Source organism: Camelina sativa, chromosome 14 (genome assembly GCF_030686135.1).
Source record: "Camelina sativa cultivar CO46 ecotype springtype chromosome 14, ASM3068613v1".
NCBI classification, from domain to species: domain Eukaryota; kingdom Viridiplantae; phylum Streptophyta; class Magnoliopsida; order Brassicales; family Brassicaceae; genus Camelina; species Camelina sativa.
The window spans coordinates 10,002,501-10,021,462 of record NC_141893.1 but is presented as its reverse complement, the minus strand read 5'-3'; the positions used below and the strand labels follow the sequence as shown (position 1 = coordinate 10,021,462).

The following is an 18,962-nucleotide window of genomic DNA, read 5'->3' as shown; positions in this document are numbered from 1 at the left end:
CCCATCCAATTGTTTTGAACTTTAAAATAATTAGTGTCAAGCATAAAATTTAATGGAGCATTTGATACGAATCAACTACATTTCTACCTTTTGATCCTTTTTGAATTCAATATTGAAATACTTAGATATGAAGTTAGAGGTTTGACAAGCTATTGTGGTATGTAAGTATATAAATATATAATATATGAGAAAATTATATATATGGATTTTTTTCGGAACTAACTATCAAAGAAATATATTTTCTTTGCATGCTACATGCATAAAACGTTCGTGTAGTAAGAAGAGTTGGATAAGCCTATAAACATGTAGTTGTAAATGTAGTTGTAATAAAGGAGCTATATATGTGAAAGTGGAGGGCAAAAGAATTGAGATTCTGAGAAGATGACACGATGAAATGAGCAGAGAAACAGCTTTTACATATTCTACCGCACGCATGCACGCACCCAGTAACGACCATCCCTCTTTATATCCCTCTTCTTTCCTATTATTAAACCCCACTATCATCTACTATATTTCACTCCCGTATGCATTTGTAAAATATCGTTATGTATATATATATATATATATATATATATATATTGAGCAACATCAGAATGAATAACTGTGTAGTTGACGATACAAAAAAAAAAAGGATTGTCATTTGCCAGATCAAACTTACGTTTACATTGGTCTTCATCTGGTTTTGTTGAAAGTAATGTGAATCACGGCGCTAGAAAAGTAGCAGATATTAAAGAGAAATTTACATGAAAATGTTGGTAAATGACAACATTTTCATTCAGCCAATACAAATATTATTATTTGTTTGGTAATAAAAATAAGAATAGAAAAAGAGAAGAAAAAAAAAACAGCTGGAGTTGAGTTTAAAGAAGAGACAGAAGAGAATCCGTGAACTGGCAGATCCTTCCACGTGGAACTCTCCTTCTGCCATTCTTTTCTCTCCATTATCTAATCTTATTTAGCTCTCTCTCTCTCAACTCTGATATTACACTTATAAACAAAATGAAATAAGAGAAAAATAAACATAATGTTCTACACTTGGATAGACCTTACAAAATAAATCAAGCAACGAATATGACCAGTGAACTTTGTATTTTCAAAGACTTTCTTAACAAATCTTTTTGTAAGGATAAATGTTTGTTTCACTATGTTGGTAAGAGTTTTTGGGAGATTAACGAAAACCACTTGAAAAGAAAATTAATATTTATGTATATTTTATCATGATAGTTAGATAGATTGTTCAGCAAATTATGATTTTGTATAAATTAGTCTATTTTTCAATCAATCAAACTGAGAGAAATTATTTTATTATTAAAGTTTTTTTTCCAAATCTATCATATCTAGCTATATATATAAAAAAATTGAGTTTTTCTATATACCAATAATAATTTGGACCAATATTTAACCAATTATTCTCAAAAATAATAATAATTTACCATCTTTAAGCATCATCAAATCTTTCATCTTGGTATATGGTTGCTCTTTCAGATAACATTGATAATAACATCTACAAAACCAATAAACAAAAATCAGTCTGGACTTAGTTAGAATGAAATTGAATAGATTAATATTAAAAAAATTACAATGATTTTTGGACATTGGACTTCTCCAACTTTATCATCTATCTGCCTAATAATGTCTCGGTAAATCTCTGTTTCTTCATCAAAATAACGTTGATATATTAAAATCTAATTAATAAAAACTAGATTCTATTTATATAATGATTACTAATTGGAGTTTTACTAGTGATTTTGGTGGTTAGAAAAATTGCTAATCAGAGCATGAGTGAGAAGATACCATGACCATGACCAAGTCGTTGCATATGGACGGACCTGTTGTATGCAATAGCATTGTTGATACTTGATAATTTTGATATGGTATCCATTAGGCAAAACCAGGAAAACTCTCTCGGGCACAAACATCGAAGTCTCCATTCCGCTAAAGTTTTCCAACGCCGGCACAGCTTTAACTTGTCGGCGTTGGACCATCTCTTTCGCTGCTCTTTTTAACTTTAGTTTTTCCACTTTTAATTTTCTCGTTTTGCTTTTTATCCCTTTTTCAAAACCTTTTAAACATCCAAATCTCAATAACTAGCGACAAAGGAAGGAGGTGGACTTTGGTGAACTTCTTCCTCCTTTTTCCACTTGTACCATCCTCGATGGCGGATCCAAAGACCACAGATCTGTATCTTCCCAAAACCGGTTTCCTCCATGGGATCCATGCCTCAGCCTTAACACATTCTTCAAACCCTTTTCTGTTGAAGTCCCGTTCACCGGAGATGTGGAGCTCACTGCAAATCCCGAAATCATCTCTGTTGAGCCACCGCAACATCTTCTCACCATGGCCAACCAATTCGAATTTAGGTTTTGGTCTAGCAGGCCTTGGACTTTCTGTTGGCCCATTAACAATATCAAAGCTCAAGCCCATGAGGTATCTTGTCTTAAAACTTTTGCTCAGCCTATTACTGATGGCACTTCTCCCTTATAGTCTTTATAGCGATGTCATTGAGTTGGTTGTACGCGCATTATTCTGGATCTTTAGTCCATAGCAAATCCTCTATTTCTACATTGGGTCATCTACTATTCAGGGTACTTGAGTGTTTGTCTCTAGTTCATAGTAATGATTTTGATTTGAAGAAGGTTGGCATTATGACCCCGCATCCAAGGAGCGAGGGTTACCAAAACTTCTCCAAACTTTCAACCCCGTCTCATCGAGTTTCTGAGCCTAATCGAGTGATAATGCACAACATATGGGATATTACTATGGAACACAAAAATTTGAGGAAGCACGACATTATGGTTTCCTCTCCAAGGAGAGGGGACTACTGAAGCTTTCCCATCTTCCCCTGACAACCGAATCCACCCCTGGGAAAACCAACTACTTAAGAGGTGAGTGTCGAAGCTTCTTGTGCTGTGATTTGTTTGTACTGGTCGGGTTTTGGATTGTCCTATCTAGACCTATGAATGACAATGTGGTATCAAACTCAACTTCTCTAGTTCCAATCATATCTGCTTGGTCAAGTCGTGGACTCCTTGGTAGCAGTATATTGTGTTCTTCAGAATGGTCTGAGCTATATCCTTGTCGAGGCCAGCCTATTAGCAGTGTTCGGATGCCTTCATTGCAGAGCTTTATTTTGGAATCTGATCCAACAATCTGCTTGAAACTGAAGCTTACATCCATTGTTCCCAATTGCCACATCTCACCAAACGCTAGGAAGCTCGGGTTTGTTATCATAACTCAGGGTCAAACCGGCTGCAAGCTTTGTGTGAAACACCTTAACCTCCATGGCTATGAGCTTCATGTGAGGGAGGACTCACCTGCTTTGCTACGGTTTGACACCCAACTCTTGCGATCCCCGGTTGAAGCTCCTTCTAGAGACATGAGGTTCGGTCTTAAAATGCTGAAGGACTTTTCTCTAATTACTTTACCTCTCATGTTGGCAAGACACCCGTCTAATGTTACCCTTGTGGAACACTCTTTTCAAAGCTCGATTGCGTCACCCGCTAGAGCCATTTATGATCACTTGTTGGTCAAGGATTTTGCGAAGCCTGTCTTGATGGTCGAATCCACTTTGGTCCTAATAGATTCTTCATATATTGTAAAACTTCCAAGAGTTGAGAATTCCTTTTAAAGTTCATGGAACCCTTACCCTTTCTCTCTTTTGCTTAACTTGCTGTATGTTGTAAGAACCCACCTCTTTACGAAGCTTTGATTTGAATGAAAATTCACTTTGACAAAAAAAAAAATAATAATAATAATTTTGATATGGTTTACTCGATTACCATCAAAATTACAATTTATAAACTTTGAAAATCAATTCTCTAGTGTCAACATTTATAATTGAAATGTAAACATTTTTCTTTCCAAATTTGATTAAATAATCAAATATACAACATTTTTGAGACAGTAATCTCGTAATCGTAAAAATTTAAAGCGGTTTTGGCATAACCGGTTTAAACTGAAAATTAGATATAAACCGAACCGAAAAGCTAAGAGCGAGAATTAAAAAAGCAAAAGAGAAGGAAGAAGAAGGCTCTGAAGTTATCGGAATTTTCGAAACCGTGCCGTTTTGCGTCTGACGTGTTCACGGCGGCGACCTCAATGGACGACGGAGACGGTGGTGCTGGTAACCGTTTATCAGCCGAATCTTTGCCGTTAATCGATACGCGTCTCTTGTCTCAGTCTGAACTTCGCGCTCTCTGTCACTGTTCTTCTCTCTCTCCGTCCTCTTCAGCGTCTCTCGCTGCTTCCGCCGGTGGAGACGACGATTTGACACCAAAGATCGATCGCTCCGTCTTCAATGAGTCCGCCGGTAGCCGGAAACAGACATTTCTCCGTCTCCGCCTTGCGCGCCACCCTCAACCACCGGAACCTCCGTCTCCGCAACGTCAAAGAGACGATTCCTCCCGTGAAGAACAGTCGCAAGTCGCGTCGCTACTCAGATCTCTGTTTAATGTCGATTCGGTTCAGAGTAGTAAAGAGGAAGAAGACGAAGGAGAGGAAGAAGTCGAAGATAACGAAGGTCAGATCCATTATAACAGCTATGTTTATCAGAGACCAAATCCTGATTCGGTTCAGAACGTTCTGATTCAGGGAACCTCCGGGAATGAAATCAAGCGGAAGCGAGGACGGCGGCGGAGGATTCGTAACCCTAGCGAAGATACGGAGGTTTTGGATTTAACGGGTGAAGCATCTGTAGATATCTCCATGGATTCAAATCCAGCCAAGAGAAAGAGAGGTCGTCCTCCAAAGAATAGAGATGGTTTCAATCAGCCAGCAGTGAACTTGGAGAACAGAGAAGGTACAACAACAATGGTGGATGTCTCTGCATTGGATAAGGAGGAGTTAGTGAGGTTGGAGAACAGAGAAGGTACAATGGTTGATCTTTCAGCATTGGCTAATGTTTTAGAGGATCCATATGAAGAAGAGCTGAGGAGGATCACGGTTGGGTTGGAGACAAAGGAAGAGATCTTAGGTTTCTTGGAACAATTGAATGGTGAATGGGTGAATATAGGGAAGAAGAAGAAAGTTGTGAGAGCTTGTGATTTTGGGGGATACTTGCCTAAAGGATGGAAACTTATGCTCTATATCAAAAGGAAAGGTAGCAATTTGTTGCTGGCTTGTCGCAGATACGTAAGGTATTATAATGTTTTCAGCCTACTGTTGCCTTTAGTTGTCTTCATTGGTTCTGTTTATCATGTCTCTGTTCGTAGTTGGATTATGAGATTGACCTGAAAATATAGCATAGTGTTTGATAGTCAGAAACCGAGTTTGGTGGTATATAATAATAGTGTTTCAGTTCTGCTGCTAGACTTTTGATTTATCCCTCTTGTTTACTTTTTATCTTCTTGAACATGATAAAATATGTTTACAAGACTTAAGGGGTGCTAGTGGAATTGCCTATCCGTGTGTGTATTCTTTGCCGTTCTAGGATTCTAGCTGCTGTTTATCACTTTTAGTTCATGATTATAAAAAATTTCTCTTTTCTTTTTTTTTTATGATTATACAGTCCTGATGGGCAACAGTTTGAAACCTGCAAGGAAGTCTCCACGTATCTGCAATCTCTTCTTGTATCCCGAAGCAGGAACCGGCTCAATTCTTTACAATCCGACAACAAAACTCTAGGACAACAACCAGTGATGGCTAACAAATCTTTACTAGGTAACGCTGATACCATTGACTTGCCTGTTCCAAACTCTATAACAAACCAGAGCCTCGAGATCGGAAGAACAGTTGGTGGTGATGTGTTTGAAGAAGCGAAAGGTGTAGAAAATGGCGATGTAGCAGATCCAGTGAAAACAAGTCTGGTGGAGAAAGATAATAATAATGCAGATTTTCTGAATGGAGACGACAACGATGATGATAACATGGAGAATTTGGCAGCTCTATCGAACCCAAAAGATCAAGAAACAATGTCGAAAGGCCTGTCGACAAAGAGTGAGGAGCAACAACAGTATTTCAGCTCACAAATCCACTGAGTTTCTGTGACCAGTTCGTTTACCTGGAACAAATTGTTTTCCCATTATGTTATGTTCCATGCAAGACTAAAGCATGTTTTAGGCTTTTTTTAGCTAAACTACAGGATACATATAGAATTTGAAAAGGTCAAATGTACAAAACAAAATCGCAGAAACCAAATTTTTTTTCTGAAGTCTTTTCACGTCACGAACTTATAGTTTAATTAACAGATAAATCTGATTAATTTTGTAATTGCGTTGACATGAAAATATGGACATGTGTATGATTTGGGTTTGGTGTTGTATTAAAGAAAACGAACAAACCCATAGAAGTGGGACAAAGAGGACATGTCTTTCTCCGATTGTCACGTAAGCGTAGTAGTTAACCTTTTACGTTATTGACTTAGCAGCAGCACAAAAGTGTTGCTTCGAATTTTGATTCGGTTTAATTTAAAGGTTCTTTCTGTAGAAAAACAAAACCTTTGAGGTTCTTTTGTAATTTCTAAAACTTTAGGTTCTGAGTTTGTTGACTGAAAAAAAGTAGATCCAACGGCCAATATTTATAGGAGGAAGAGAGAGAGCATCCTAGGGTTACTTAACTTAGTAATCTCGAAATCAATCAAAAATCAAAAGCATCCCATTTGATTCATACTTCTGAGAGACAGAGAGAAGAAGAAGAAGAAGAAGAAGAAGAAGGAAAAAAGCCATGGAGAATGAGAGGGAAAATCAAGTTTACTTGGCCAAGCTCTCTGAGCAAACCGAAAGATACGATGGTACTTTTTTTTTTTTTTTTTTTTTTTTTTGGATCTCTCTCTGTTTTGTGAAAATGTTTCTGAAAAATCCGATCTTTTTTTGTTGCTCCTATCGAATTTATGATTTGGTTTTACATTTCTGTGAATCTGCGTTATGGATTTGTGTGACTTTGATCTAGATTTAGAGATTTAGATGAGCCCTTAAAAGTAAATTTTCTTGTTTTGGTGTTTCTCTGATGATCTGATCAGTCTTGATCTTATGTTCATTTGATTTTTATTCTCATTTTTTTTCGAAGAATCTCTTAGTATGAGTCCATGGTTACTCAAAGATGGCTAGTATGAAAATGATATAGATCTATGTTTTTTCACTTGCGGTCTCGTTTTTTTTTTCTCTTTTGCTTTTGGTTTTAGATTTTTTCAAAGATTGATGCTGAAGAATGGAAAAAAGTTTTTACATCTCTTAGCTAGATCTGATTCTGTGTAGTAATCTAGATTGCAAACCAGCTATATTGTTTACATGGAAGCTAGAATCAGAGATTGGTTTTCTTTGTAAATTGTTGTTGCAGAAATGGTTGAGGCGATGAAGAAAGTTGCTCAGCTTGATGTGGAGCTAACAGTCGAGGAGAGAAACCTTGTATCTGTTGGGTACAAGAATGTGATTGGTGCAAGGAGAGCTTCATGGAGAATACTATCTTCCATTGAGCAGAAGGAAGAGTCTAAGGGTAATGAGGAAAATGTCAAGAGGCTTAAGACTTATCGCAAGAGAGTTGAAGATGAGCTTGCCAAAGTTTGTAATGACATCTTGTCCGTCATCGATAAGCACCTCATTCCATCTTCTACTGCTGTGGAGTCTACTGTCTTTTTCTACAAAATGTGAGTCATCATCCTGTGCTTCTTTATTCTCTGCCCATTTTTTCTTTAATCCCAAATGTGGTATGACCTGAAGCAAATGTAGAGTTGATTTGGATTGGACCATTCTTGTGATTAAGAATGAGATATTGAGGTTTATCATATCCACTTAAATGAAGTTATATCTTTAAGCTCTCACATTGCTACCACTGTTTTTTCCTGAAATGAATTAGATTCATGGTTCTGAGATTCATGAACTTTTTTCCCATAGTTGTTTCACTGTTTTGACTCTACATTTATGATCTTTCTATGTAGGAAAGGAGATTATTACCGTTATTTGGCAGAGTTCAGTTCTGGTGCTGAACGCAAGCAAGCTGCGGATCAGTCTCTTGAAGCATATAAGGTCCTCTGATCATATTTCTTTCTACTCTCTCCTGTGCCTTCTCTCCTACATGTGAGCCCGGAAAAACCTAACAAGAGACCTCCTTATTTTTATCTGGCTATGTAGGCTGCTGTTGCTGCTGCAGAGACAGGTTTGGCACCCACACATCCAGTTAGACTTGGCTTGGCATTGAACTTTTCCGTTTTCTACTATGAGATCTTAAACTCTCCTGAAAGGTTTGTTTCGTTCGCTTATTTCTTGATAGAACATGTCATTGAATCGATATGGTCACTTTCTAACAGTCTGAAACTATGTGTTGTACAGCGCATGCCAATTGGCTAAGCAAGCATTCGATGATGCAATTGCTGAACTCGACAGCCTCAACGAGGAATCGTACAAGGACAGCACTCTTATTATGCAGCTACTTAGAGACAATCTCACCTTGTGGACTTCAGACCTCAATGAGGAAGGAGGTAATCTTATTTTATTGTATTCCCCTAGTTTCCCTAAGAATCTAGTAAGCCTTTTAAATCTTGTTCGTTCTTGAACTGTTAAGAGCCTCAACTTTGAGTGGAAATGTTGTTGATATATTGATGCTCGGGAACTCGAAACCATTAATCTGGATTCTGTCATTTAAGTGTCCTTCATGCATTTATTCCTATGCGCATAGTCGTTGGATTCTAGCTATTTTGTAGGAGATTGTAGCAGAAAACTTAAGCATACTTGTTTCTCTTCCAGAGCTTTGTTGCGTTTGAACAACTTTGAATCTGCAGCTTACACTCAACTTTTTTCTTTTTCCTCTTAGATGAGCGAACCAAAGGTGCTGATGAGCCTCAAGATGAGGTATGAAAAGCCAGTTTCGTTGATATTTAAAAGCTGCTTAAAACGATTATTTATCATCCATTTGATTGATAAATTAGACACTCATGGAAGCACTGAATCATTTTGCAGAACTAAATCGTGAATCCTCTGTGAGAAGAGAAGCGTCTCTTGCTGCATCTTGAATCTTGAACTGAAGATAGTAGTAAGCGCTGCTACTCAGAAGAACGTGTAATTTTAATTTATCTTTCTTGATAATGTTTCAACAAGATCTTGAACTTTCCACAACAAGTATCTTCGACCTTCTTATGATGGTTGGATGGAGTCTGTTTTATGCTTAGTTTGCTTCTTTGTTGTTTGAATTGAGCCACCACCAGGCATCATTTGGGTTTTGTTTATCAGATTATTAGGAGTATCATCGTTTCAACATTACAACAAAAATTGACGAATCTTTCTTATAAGTTCCAACTCGTTGCAAAAGTCATGGAAGTCTTCCATTTTAAAACGCTGTGTATGTTTACTTTCTCCTTCAGAGTTCAGACACATGATGAGTGGAGATGTTGAGGTGACAAAAAATCTGAACCAAACCTGTAGGTAGGGTTAGTCTATCTCTGTCTGGCAAAAGTCATAACGATACCAAACTTCAACTTCATGGCGTGACCGTTTTTGTCTAAATCGGCTAGGACAATAAGCCTAAGGCGGTTTAGTACGCCTCTCTCCCGTGTCTCAAATGTGCTAATGAGAAGAATAGATTGAAATCCTCGATTGGTTCTCTCAACTTATACCCTCAAAAGAGTCAAGAAGGATTCTTTTTAGTATGGAACTCCTACTGGGAATAATGTGGTATGAACCCTCTTATGACGGCTTACAACTATAGTAACCAGTTTTCATAAACTATCTCATCCCACACCAACACCCAACTTAATATATAAATCTTGGTTTCCATTATGTTATAAGTTGAAAACTAATCGTTCCCACCAGAGTCCACACAATCTTTGTATCCGGCTAAGTCATCGACCAAACATATCTATTCCCAGACAGCATTACTACTTTTTGGTCCACCATATCTATTATGCATATGTCTAAACAATCAATTTTTCCGCCGACCTTTATTTAATCCCAAATGACCTGCTCAATGTCAATAAGCATGTATAAAATAATCAATTTCGCCACCGACCTTTTCTCTCGATATATTTTTCTGTTTTCTATATAATCTTTTTATTCATGTCCAATGAATGAATAATAATAAAAATCACACAACCTATATGAAAGAAGACAACTTTCAAATTTGAACTCAAAGTATTCCCATTGGACACTGGATTTTTATTTATTTATTTAAAAGAGAAGTCAAAGTGTGCCAATGAGAAACGACTCATTGCCATAAATCAGCAACAAACAAATGCTGATTATGATTATATGTATCATAAAACTATGTTTTGAAAACGTATTACGTATGTGTACCAAAGAGAGGGATAAAAGAGCAGAGAATGTAAAAAAAAAACCCTGCAACAAGTGAAGATCCCTCAACTATTGGTGAATCGATATATGCCTCCAGAACAAAGCCAAACAAGAATCGATCTCTTCGATCTCTTCTCTTGCAGCCGAAAGTAGAGGCAATTTTTGTTGTTGTTTTGTAAAAAAAAAAACAAAGAAATAAAACGAACTCTGATAGATTAGAATTAGATTAGTACAAAGCTGCTTAGCTCACGAGGATCGTGTTTATATAAAACTAAAAGGGTATTATTTAGCTGTGCTCCTCCAAAACCCTAATTTTCACTGACGTGATCTTCTCTTCTTAACGAATTGGGCCGTTATTTTGTTTGGGCCTTTCTAACCAAATCCACACATGAACTGAAGGTTTCAGCAAAAACAAGTACATTTGAAATCGTCAAAGTACTTGTGTGATCTTGGGAAAGAAAATGAACAAACCATTGACCACGTTTTCATTTGTGCTCCTCAAATGTTTTTGTTTAAACGTTAAAACATACTCCATACTCCCTCTGTCTCTAATATATTGATGTTTTAGGATTTATTTTTGTCCCTCAAAAATTGATATTTTAGAATAAAAAACTAAAACAATTATACTACTTTATGCTTTTTTGACAAATGTCATTTGTCTATTAGTTTATGGTTTCTCTATCCACCAAAACGTAATTATAAATTAATTTACAAATAAAATTTAAAAACTTTTCTTACAAAGGAGTAAATTTTTGTCAACTAATTTGCTATACAAAAGAAAGACATTTCAGTTTCTAAAAGACGTTTGGTTAGAAAGTTCATCCAAATTAGAAAACTGATTCAATGATAATGACACTAACCTACTACAACACTCAACGATAAAAAAAGGATGTCAAAAAAAAAATACTTTCACATAAAATAAAACATCCTAATAGTTATATTATATCTCGATGATTTAAATAACAAATCAACCAATTATAATAACACAAGTCACCCACCACGAACTCATTTTCCTCTCCCTTTTTTTTTTTGTTCATTTTTCTAGTCGTCTTTAAAAAAAACACACAATTTACACAACGAACGAACGCACATAAAGCTATATATCATATAGCAAGAAGCTAATCACAAAAATCGAAACTTTCAGACAGGTCCAAAACCAGACCAGAATCATCAGAGTCGTCGAATCCAGTGAAACACAAAGCTCTTTTTTTTTTTTTTCGGTCCTGATGAATCTTTTGATTGAAAATGCGGGTTTATTATATATTAGGAGAACCATCTCCTCCTCGTAAAATACCCTCCCCTCAGAGTTCAGAGTTTGTCATCTGAATCGGACTACGACACAAGATATGTCGTCTTTACTCTCTCTTCTCAATGCTTCTGCTGTTAGTTCCTTTGCTGCTTTCTGCGGATCTTTCACCCTTCTTGCTATCTCCATTGCCTCATCATTTGTCATTACCTGTTTTACATCATCATTTCAACAGCACAACAAACAATCAGAAAACACATTCTCAAAACACTCGGTAAAAGTTACCAAAAAAAAAAAACACTCAGTAAACAAAGAGATGAACTGGTTTCATTCGAAAGCAGAATCAATCTATATTCCTTTACCTTCCAAATGCCATCACTAGCCAAGAGAAGAACATCTGTCAAGCTATCTACAGTGGCTTCTTTTATGTCAGGTTCTGAACTCAGGTGTGTCTTAAGCCCTTTGTCTCCAAAGGCACGAGACACAGCTAACTGACCATTCACCCGAGGAACATCCCCTGTTAGATCAAAACACCATGGAATCCTTATCATACATAATCAAAATGGAACAAACTAATGACTAAAGATGCTGTATCAAATTAGTTTGTTTACCAGGTAGATTGGATACAAATCCACCTCTATCCTCAATGCTGGACCTTTCAGTACGGGGCTCATGATCTGTACTCATCTGCGTTGTTTTGCCTCCTCGAGAAAGAACTGCTCTAGAATCTCCCACATTAGCTACCCACAACTTCTGCCCATTAATCAATATCGCAGTCACGGCCGTAGACCCACCACGACCCAAGTCAGAACTATTTGATAGAATAGCCTGGTCTGTCTTCTCATAAGCTTTTGCTATAGACCTTCGAGGATCAACCCAGAACTCTCCCTGAATAAAACAATCAAAAGCATATGATTACTGCATGAAAGACAATATCTTAAACCATGCCCATGAGGAAAGACAGCAACCACTCTAATAATCCCAAGTATGCATGTTTCATGGCTAAGTTAAGTTTGGTATTCCATATCTTGTGAACAGAAATACCAAAGGAACCATTTGCATAGAAAACTAAAAAAAAGAGTAATCTTTGTGTACCTCCTTGAGGATATTGGAGAAGAGACGTTTCTGCAAGTAGGCAGGGACACTATCACCCATATGACCATCATAAATAGCAAAAAGACCCAATTCATGGTCTTGGACGTTGATAAAGTTAGCAACATGATAATCCTCCATGGGATGGTTAGCTTTCCCTTTGACTAGACTAAAACCATACTTGATAATCCCTTCATCACTTCTTCCTTTACCTGATCGAGATGACGATTGTCCTCCCACAACCTTAATAAAAAACCAGACAAAGAAAAAAAAAGCTCAGATCTTTCACTTTCTAAAACATCACTCCCATCACAGATAAGAAGAAACACTCTGAATGAACACATCAATCATAAATAAAATAAAAAAGTTTTTTTTTTGTGAACTTTCCTGATAATTTTCTTCAAACATGAAAAGAGAAATCCCCATGATAAAATTATTATATAACACCGATCTCAAGCATAGAAAAATCTCACCTTTGTGACACATCTCAAGCATAGAAAAATACCAAAACCGTAACAGTAAAAAATGAAGGAAAAAAAAGAGTGAATCTTTTCTCTTTACCTCAGAAGCGGAAGTGAAGCAACAAAATTTTCCCATTTTGAATCGAAGAAGACAATTGTTTCGCCGATTTTTTCAACCTTGGCAGATTTATATATATATACCAATAAACAAACCAATCTGCAAACAAAGCAAAAAAAAAAAATCAAAAAATCAAAAACCTCGAAAACAGAACATAGAAGAGGGCAAAAAAATCATTACAGGCTCAACAAAATAGGAGGGATATTTACCAGGTGAGATAAACCCTAAAAATTGTTTGATTGAATTGAAGAAGAAGAAGAAGATACTCTCAAACAAAAACGACAAATCCACAAAAAGTCTCTGCAACGAAGTCTTCGCTCTCTTTCTTTCTTTCGTTTTTTTTTTTTTTTTTTTTATGTCTTTTTCCTAACGCTAAAACTTTTTATTATATATATATATATATATATTCATTAATTTCATTTCATTCACTGAAAGAGAAAAATAAGAAAGCTATCTGTATTTTTCTTGGTATTGCATTTGGCGTGCTTCATAAATATTAAATCTTTTTTTATGCCCTATATTTATTGACTGTTAAATAATGACCATTATACTTCCTTCTTTGCGTCCGATTACTTAATTTTAGTAGTAATTGCTAGTTAACCTTCGAATTTTTTTTTTTTTTTGGTTAAATGATTTGTAAAATCACTTCGAGTTAAAGTAAAAAATGAGGGTGTCGACAGATAAATAAGAATTGATTGGGTCAAAAGTGAAATAAAAGAGAACATGAGGGGGAAGTTTGAGTTAAGTGTAAAATGAAATTAGGGGAAGAAAAGAGAAGAGAGAGAAAGGGATGAAGCAGAAGAGTGATCTGGTCAAAGAAAATTAAAATTAAAAAAGCTGCCATTTTTTATAAAAAAAATTAGTCTCTTCTTTTGCTATTTGGCATGTTGACTTCCTCTTCCTTTACATTTATATCATCATCTCCTTAACAAATCCCTAAATTTTGTATATTTTTTTATGTATGCGTTTTCACTATTCCGACATCCTATATGTGCGCAAAAAATATTTTTTTATTTATAATACTCTAGAAATCATTACTAAGCAAAAATGTTGTTTCTATTGAATAAGTAATATATTAATTTTTTTTTTTTTTAAACTTTGTTTTTTCTTCACCCGTTATGTTTTGCAGTATTTATTTAACTAAAAAACTCTTGACCCGTCATTCTTTATGTGGAATACGTCCAACTAATAATCCAAAAGCGAAAGACTAATTAAGTCTTAAGTAATTGTTTTTTTTTTTGGTTTAATAATTTGTACAAGGTAAATGAATGTATCGATTACACAAAAATTAATGCATAAAATCAGCCGTCTCCCGAGAAAAACATATCCATTTTGGATTTGATGGATCAACGATTGCGTTGAAATTACCTTTTGTTTTTACAGCTAAAGTTATATTAGTAGTACTTAAAAATTAATTGAGTATAAAATATTAGTAAAACAGGTCTCTTGGCATTACCAGAATCTCAAAGTATCTACGAATGCGACAAGAAAGTGGAAAGGGTCAAAGGCTTCGACGCGCTTACTAGCCATCTTTTGTTTCTTCATTTAATGTGATTCGCACACATTTCATGACTTTTTTGACCCCCCCCCCCCCCACATAACCCTTTGATTTGTTTTCCTTTTCTTCCTTTAATTAAAACACATATCAATTAGCTAATGCTACCTAGTTCCCTTATTTATACTACTACATTAAGATTTATTTGATTGCTTTGCCTAAAACAAACGATTTCTTTCTTTAAATATTAAACGTGTTCGTCTAATCCTCCGTGATATGTTCCTCCAAATTCGCTTCATAGGTCCCCTAGTAATGTGTACAGTTGTTACATCATGTACTCATTTCTTGCTATGGGCCTTTTATGATCCCAACCCATTATTTAGAAAATTCAAAGAGTTTGATCAACCTTATCTATCTTATGAGTTATCTATATATATATATACTGCAAGTACTGATTATTTTATTTTCTATACTTATCAGCTTATGTTTGAATGGCTTCCATCAGCATTACTCCATTGCTATCCATCCAATTTCTTCCTGGTGATTCGTTTCAGGCCTCAGTGATCTCTCCACTTGGATTCAGTGTTCTGTATTCAACAGCAAATTGTTAACCTCAAGAGCAAATGAACCACTAATAATACCAACAAATACCCAAGATACAATTACAGGGGAACTATTAAGATGACAAATAAATTCAACACTTTTGGAGCACAGGTTTATCAAAGTTTTCTGAAGATAGCTACTGGATCAGTAACAGATTCTGGATGTAATTCTCTTCCCAACATTTACAAGTTCGTGAAATACTCGCATAGTTTTTATTCATGTTATAAGAATGAGATAGTTGTTGCAAGCAGCAAAATGTTTATGTAATCGCTGAGCAAGCTTTCACAAAGAGCATGTATTTGCAAGAGAGAGAGAGAGAGAGAGAGAGAGAGAGAGAGATAGGGAACTGACTTTGCGAGGTAAACTTCAATCAAATGCATAGGGATCATCAGCATATGGGTTGAGGGAGCCTTCTGAAAACAAGTCTCCAATATTTGCAGAGCCAGTCATCATTCCTCCCTGTGATTATAATATTATGCAGTTAAGTCACAAAACATTTTAGAAACCTAGCATTACAACAGCATCATCCATAACTTCTTGACTTGGAAACAATTTCCGCACTTCTAATTTGAACTAAGTGCCGGACAGTATTAGTGGTCCTTAGAGGTTGTTTGGCCTTTTTCTCAGCATTATACTTGGATAGACCTAACCACACCTAAACAGTTATGAAAATTCTGAGCTCCAATCACCTGTCAGATTATCTATATTATTACTAAGGGAGATGAGACGGATTAAAAGTTACGGAAAACTTTTGCGCATTTCATGAAAATATGATGTTTTTCCTATCATCAGATTTACTCTTATACTCTCTGATTCAGCAGTAGTTTACTTGTACGGGGGCTTATATACGTTAAGCATCAGCAAAAGTAGTGAATTTGTATTTCACCTTGGCGATACTTTTGGGGGTCTTCAATTTGGGTGTCAATCTAGTATTGCGTCTTTGTGGCTCCTGTTGAAAAAGAATGTAAAGCAAGGTTTCTTGAATATGTTATATATCTTGTTTGGATGGATAAGGTACCTCAAACATGGCTGTATTTCTTGTTTTTCTTCGTTTGGTTACCCTCCCATTGTTCGTTTCAACTTCATACTCACGATGAGATACCTGCCGAGTTAAACCACAAACCAAACGATGAGATTGATTGTGATGTAAAAATGTAAAGATTACAATGCTTACCCTACTATGATGCTTTGGATTTGGAATGCTCGGGACGCTTCCTGTCTTTACGTTGTGAGTTTTCTTCAATATTTTGGACACAGGTGTTTCTTTTGCCTTTACAAAAGCAGAGTCCTGCATTTGATCCATTAGGAAGTGGTTATATGTATGTAGCCTTGACAAAGCAGAAAGGAGCAAAAATCTATATTTGATTCTCTGCCTGTTCGTCGTCATGATCTGTCCTCACTCTTATATGCTCGCTTCTTTTGCTACCACCAAGACGAGAATCTTTCGAAATTGAATAGTTCTACAATATAATAAACATCATGTCAACTATATGATGCAACCCTAACAATATCCACTTACAAAATACATGTTTTCCAGTTATTACCCTGCTGATGTTATTTTAAGCCAAGTGGATAGATAACAATAAGTAAAGAAAATGAAGTTCACTCTAACCTTGTTTGAGTTTACTTCTTGCTCTTCAGGTGGATTGTCACTCATCACCTTCCACTGTAACTGCACCAAAGCTTTTTGCCTCTCTTCCTGCAAGGTTAGCCCATTAGTTAAACCCATAAAGATTCATCTTATAATGGATCCTGTTAAATATCACTTACTTTTTTCCTCTGAAGATCTAATTCTTCTTGCAGCTTCTTACAATCATCTTCATACTGACACTTGAATGATTTCAACTGGACATCATTCTCACTCTTGAGAGCTGTTATCCTCTGGATAAATATACAAGCTATTTGAATACCATAGGCTAGGTACTCTTGCATCATTCTGAACAATGAAGTTATATCTGTGGGTACCTCTTTTAGTTCATATTCAGCCTGAATCTGATTTTGTCTCAGCTCCTGGTCATACTTAGCTTTGAGGTTGAGCTCCTTACTCTCATGCTCCTTCCGAATACTGAGAATCTGGGATGCAGATTTTATCAGTTTATCTGCAATATAGTTATTACTTGGCTTGACATGCTGTCAGTTATAACCTTTCAAAACAGATAAAACTTACAACTCAACCTAGTTTGATTCATTCATTCTAAGCTATACAACTCCATGATTGGTGATGGTGAACCATCAGGTTTCTATGGAATCTAATAATAGTCAATGATAGTATTGGACGAGTAGAACAATGCATGAAATCAGTAAGAAGATAAGATGTGATAGCTTTTAGTCCAAAAAGTTTGTCAATGATTCGGAATATATGGAAATATCAATCGATGAGTTCAAAGATATGCCATACATACCAGAGAAGCATGTTCCGTTTGAACGGTCAGCAGTTTCCCCTTTGATTCTTCTTTGCAATCTGAGAGTTCTTTATCATATTTAGTGGACAACTCTTTGATAATCTTTTCAACCTGAAATAAGAACCGCCAAATCATCACCAACTGCTCAGCAGACTGCAAATAAAAGATACTACAGTCATATATACCTTATCCTTTTCAGCATTAACAATTTCCTGCTTCTCGACGTCATACTTCCTCCTGATATCATTAATTGCCTGCAAAATAACATATACAGATCACATTTTCTTTGCATATTGCAAAATAACATATTGTGTTGGTGAACCCTAACGACACTAGTTTTGCTAATATATACCTGGTCATTCCTCTGTGATAACTCTTTCAAGTGCCTTGATAATTCCAACTGTTTGCTTTCCAGCATCATATCATATTGCTTCTTTGCTTCTACAAGCTTAGTTTCAGCAGTTACCAGTAACTCCTTGTCCTGCAGTGGGATTCATAATTGATAAGTACTACGAAGGTGGATTAAAAACCATAAACCCATCCCCTAAAATCAAATTTTTAGACCTTAATGATTTGTTGGTTCAACTTCTTCTCGTTTTCATTGCACTGGTGGATAAGACGCCCTTTCTCCTCTATGACGGTGTGGAGCTCGTTCACCTCTTTTGCCAATAAATCCGCCTGCAGCTGATGGCTCTCACTCTCTTTCTGTAAAGCCTCTAGTTCCTCAACTTTTCTCTGTGCATCTGCCTGCAGTTTCTCGTATTTTTCTTTGTTTTCCATCTCTAATGATGAAAGCTTCAACGACAATTTTTGCTGAAAGATATACAAGTAAATCAAGCATTGCAGGCATACATTAGATACAGGGCATAGGATAGAAACGAATTTGTATACCTTCTTATCCTCTGATGTCTTCACACTTTCCAATAAAGTTTCTATTTCCTCTTTCAGCTTTGAAATCACTGATTCTGCCTCAGCATGTTTTGAAACTAGTCCTTTTGCATCAGACTCCAGTTTATCAATGGTCTGGCTTGTAGAACACCGTATCCCAGAAACTTGAGATATTAAAGACTCCTTATCAGCCTGGAGCTCAACTATTTTCCCGTTTAGTTCCTTTCCTGCTGATTCCAAAGCTTCTTTTTCGGCAGTTACGCTAAAGAGCCCACGCTGGAGTTGATCGAATGATCTTTGAGCGCGATCAATTGCAAGATCTCTGTCTTTTTGCAGCAACATAAAGTGGGTATCATATAGGCCACTAAGTTGATCAAAATTCTCCGTGAAGATCAAATTATTTTTATCCAGATTAGTCAACTCGGCTGCCAAGTAGCGGACAA

General features: G+C 36.2%; 4 protein-coding genes across 6 annotated transcripts in view; 2 read left to right on the top strand and 2 right to left on the bottom strand.

Annotated features, from left to right (window-relative positions):
• The first annotated feature begins 1,744 nt into the window (after positions 1-1,744).
• Positions 1,745-6,148, top strand: LOC104740934 (methyl-CpG-binding domain-containing protein 8-like). 2 transcript variants are annotated; one of them, XM_010461679.3, is made up of 3 exons: positions 3,827-4,519; positions 4,591-5,135; positions 5,507-6,148. In XM_010461679.3, exons 1-3 carry the CDS (start codon positions 4,298-4,300, stop codon positions 5,973-5,975), a joined length of 1,236 nt encoding a protein of 411 aa, XP_010459981.2. In that variant the 5' UTR covers positions 3,827-4,297; the 3' UTR covers positions 5,976-6,148. The 2 variants fall into 2 exon arrangements, with proteins under 2 accessions (XP_010459980.2, XP_010459981.2); XM_010461678.3 differs by having other exon boundaries at positions 1,745-5,135.
• A 140-nt stretch (positions 6,149-6,288) lies between these two features.
• On the top strand, positions 6,289-9,197 carry LOC104740933 (14-3-3-like protein GF14 epsilon). 2 transcript variants are annotated; one of them, XM_010461676.3, is made up of 7 exons: positions 6,289-6,727; positions 7,273-7,579; positions 7,871-7,958; positions 8,064-8,173; positions 8,262-8,410; positions 8,743-8,780; positions 8,889-9,197. In XM_010461676.3, the coding sequence occupies exons 1-7, from the start codon at positions 6,661-6,663 to the stop codon at positions 8,892-8,894; spliced, it is 765 nt and encodes a 254-aa protein (XP_010459978.1). In that variant the 5' UTR covers positions 6,289-6,660; the 3' UTR covers positions 8,895-9,197. The 2 variants fall into 2 exon arrangements, with proteins under 2 accessions (XP_010459978.1, XP_087340926.1); XM_087484800.1 differs by lacking the exon at positions 8,889-9,197 and having other exon boundaries at positions 6,506-6,727; positions 8,743-8,786.
• A 2,250-nt stretch (positions 9,198-11,447) lies between these two features.
• Positions 11,448-13,583, bottom strand: LOC104740932 (putative protein phosphatase 2C 9). Its single transcript, XM_010461675.3, has 6 exons — positions 13,341-13,583; positions 13,114-13,230; positions 12,556-12,795; positions 12,072-12,348; positions 11,823-11,977; positions 11,448-11,670 (listed from the first exon to the last, which is right to left on the bottom strand). Exons 2-6 carry the CDS (start codon positions 13,147-13,149, stop codon positions 11,533-11,535), a joined length of 846 nt encoding a protein of 281 aa, XP_010459977.1. The 5' UTR covers positions 13,150-13,230; positions 13,341-13,583; the 3' UTR covers positions 11,448-11,532.
• A 1,320-nt stretch (positions 13,584-14,903) lies between these two features.
• LOC104740931 (synaptonemal complex protein 1-like) overlaps positions 14,904-18,962 on the bottom strand; it is a 6,035-nt gene continuing 1,976 nt past the window's right edge. The window contains exons 6-19 of the mRNA XM_087484799.1: positions 18,523-18,962; positions 18,196-18,444; positions 17,984-18,112; positions 17,817-17,885; positions 17,632-17,742; positions 17,195-17,302; positions 17,000-17,110; positions 16,842-16,928; positions 16,603-16,689; positions 16,404-16,517; positions 16,248-16,331; positions 16,116-16,178; positions 15,581-15,688; positions 14,904-15,213 (exon numbers count right to left, since the gene is read on the bottom strand). The exon at positions 18,523-18,962 is cut by the window's right edge and continues 237 nt beyond it. Coding sequence (XP_087340925.1) covers positions 15,596-15,688; positions 16,116-16,178; positions 16,248-16,331; positions 16,404-16,517; positions 16,603-16,689; positions 16,842-16,928; positions 17,000-17,110; positions 17,195-17,302; positions 17,632-17,742; positions 17,817-17,885; positions 17,984-18,112; positions 18,196-18,444; positions 18,523-18,962 — 1,745 coding nt within the window. The 3' untranslated portion in view covers positions 14,904-15,213; positions 15,581-15,595. The remainder of the gene's footprint in view (positions 15,214-15,580; positions 15,689-16,115; positions 16,179-16,247; positions 16,332-16,403; positions 16,518-16,602; positions 16,690-16,841; positions 16,929-16,999; positions 17,111-17,194; positions 17,303-17,631; positions 17,743-17,816; positions 17,886-17,983; positions 18,113-18,195; positions 18,445-18,522) is intronic.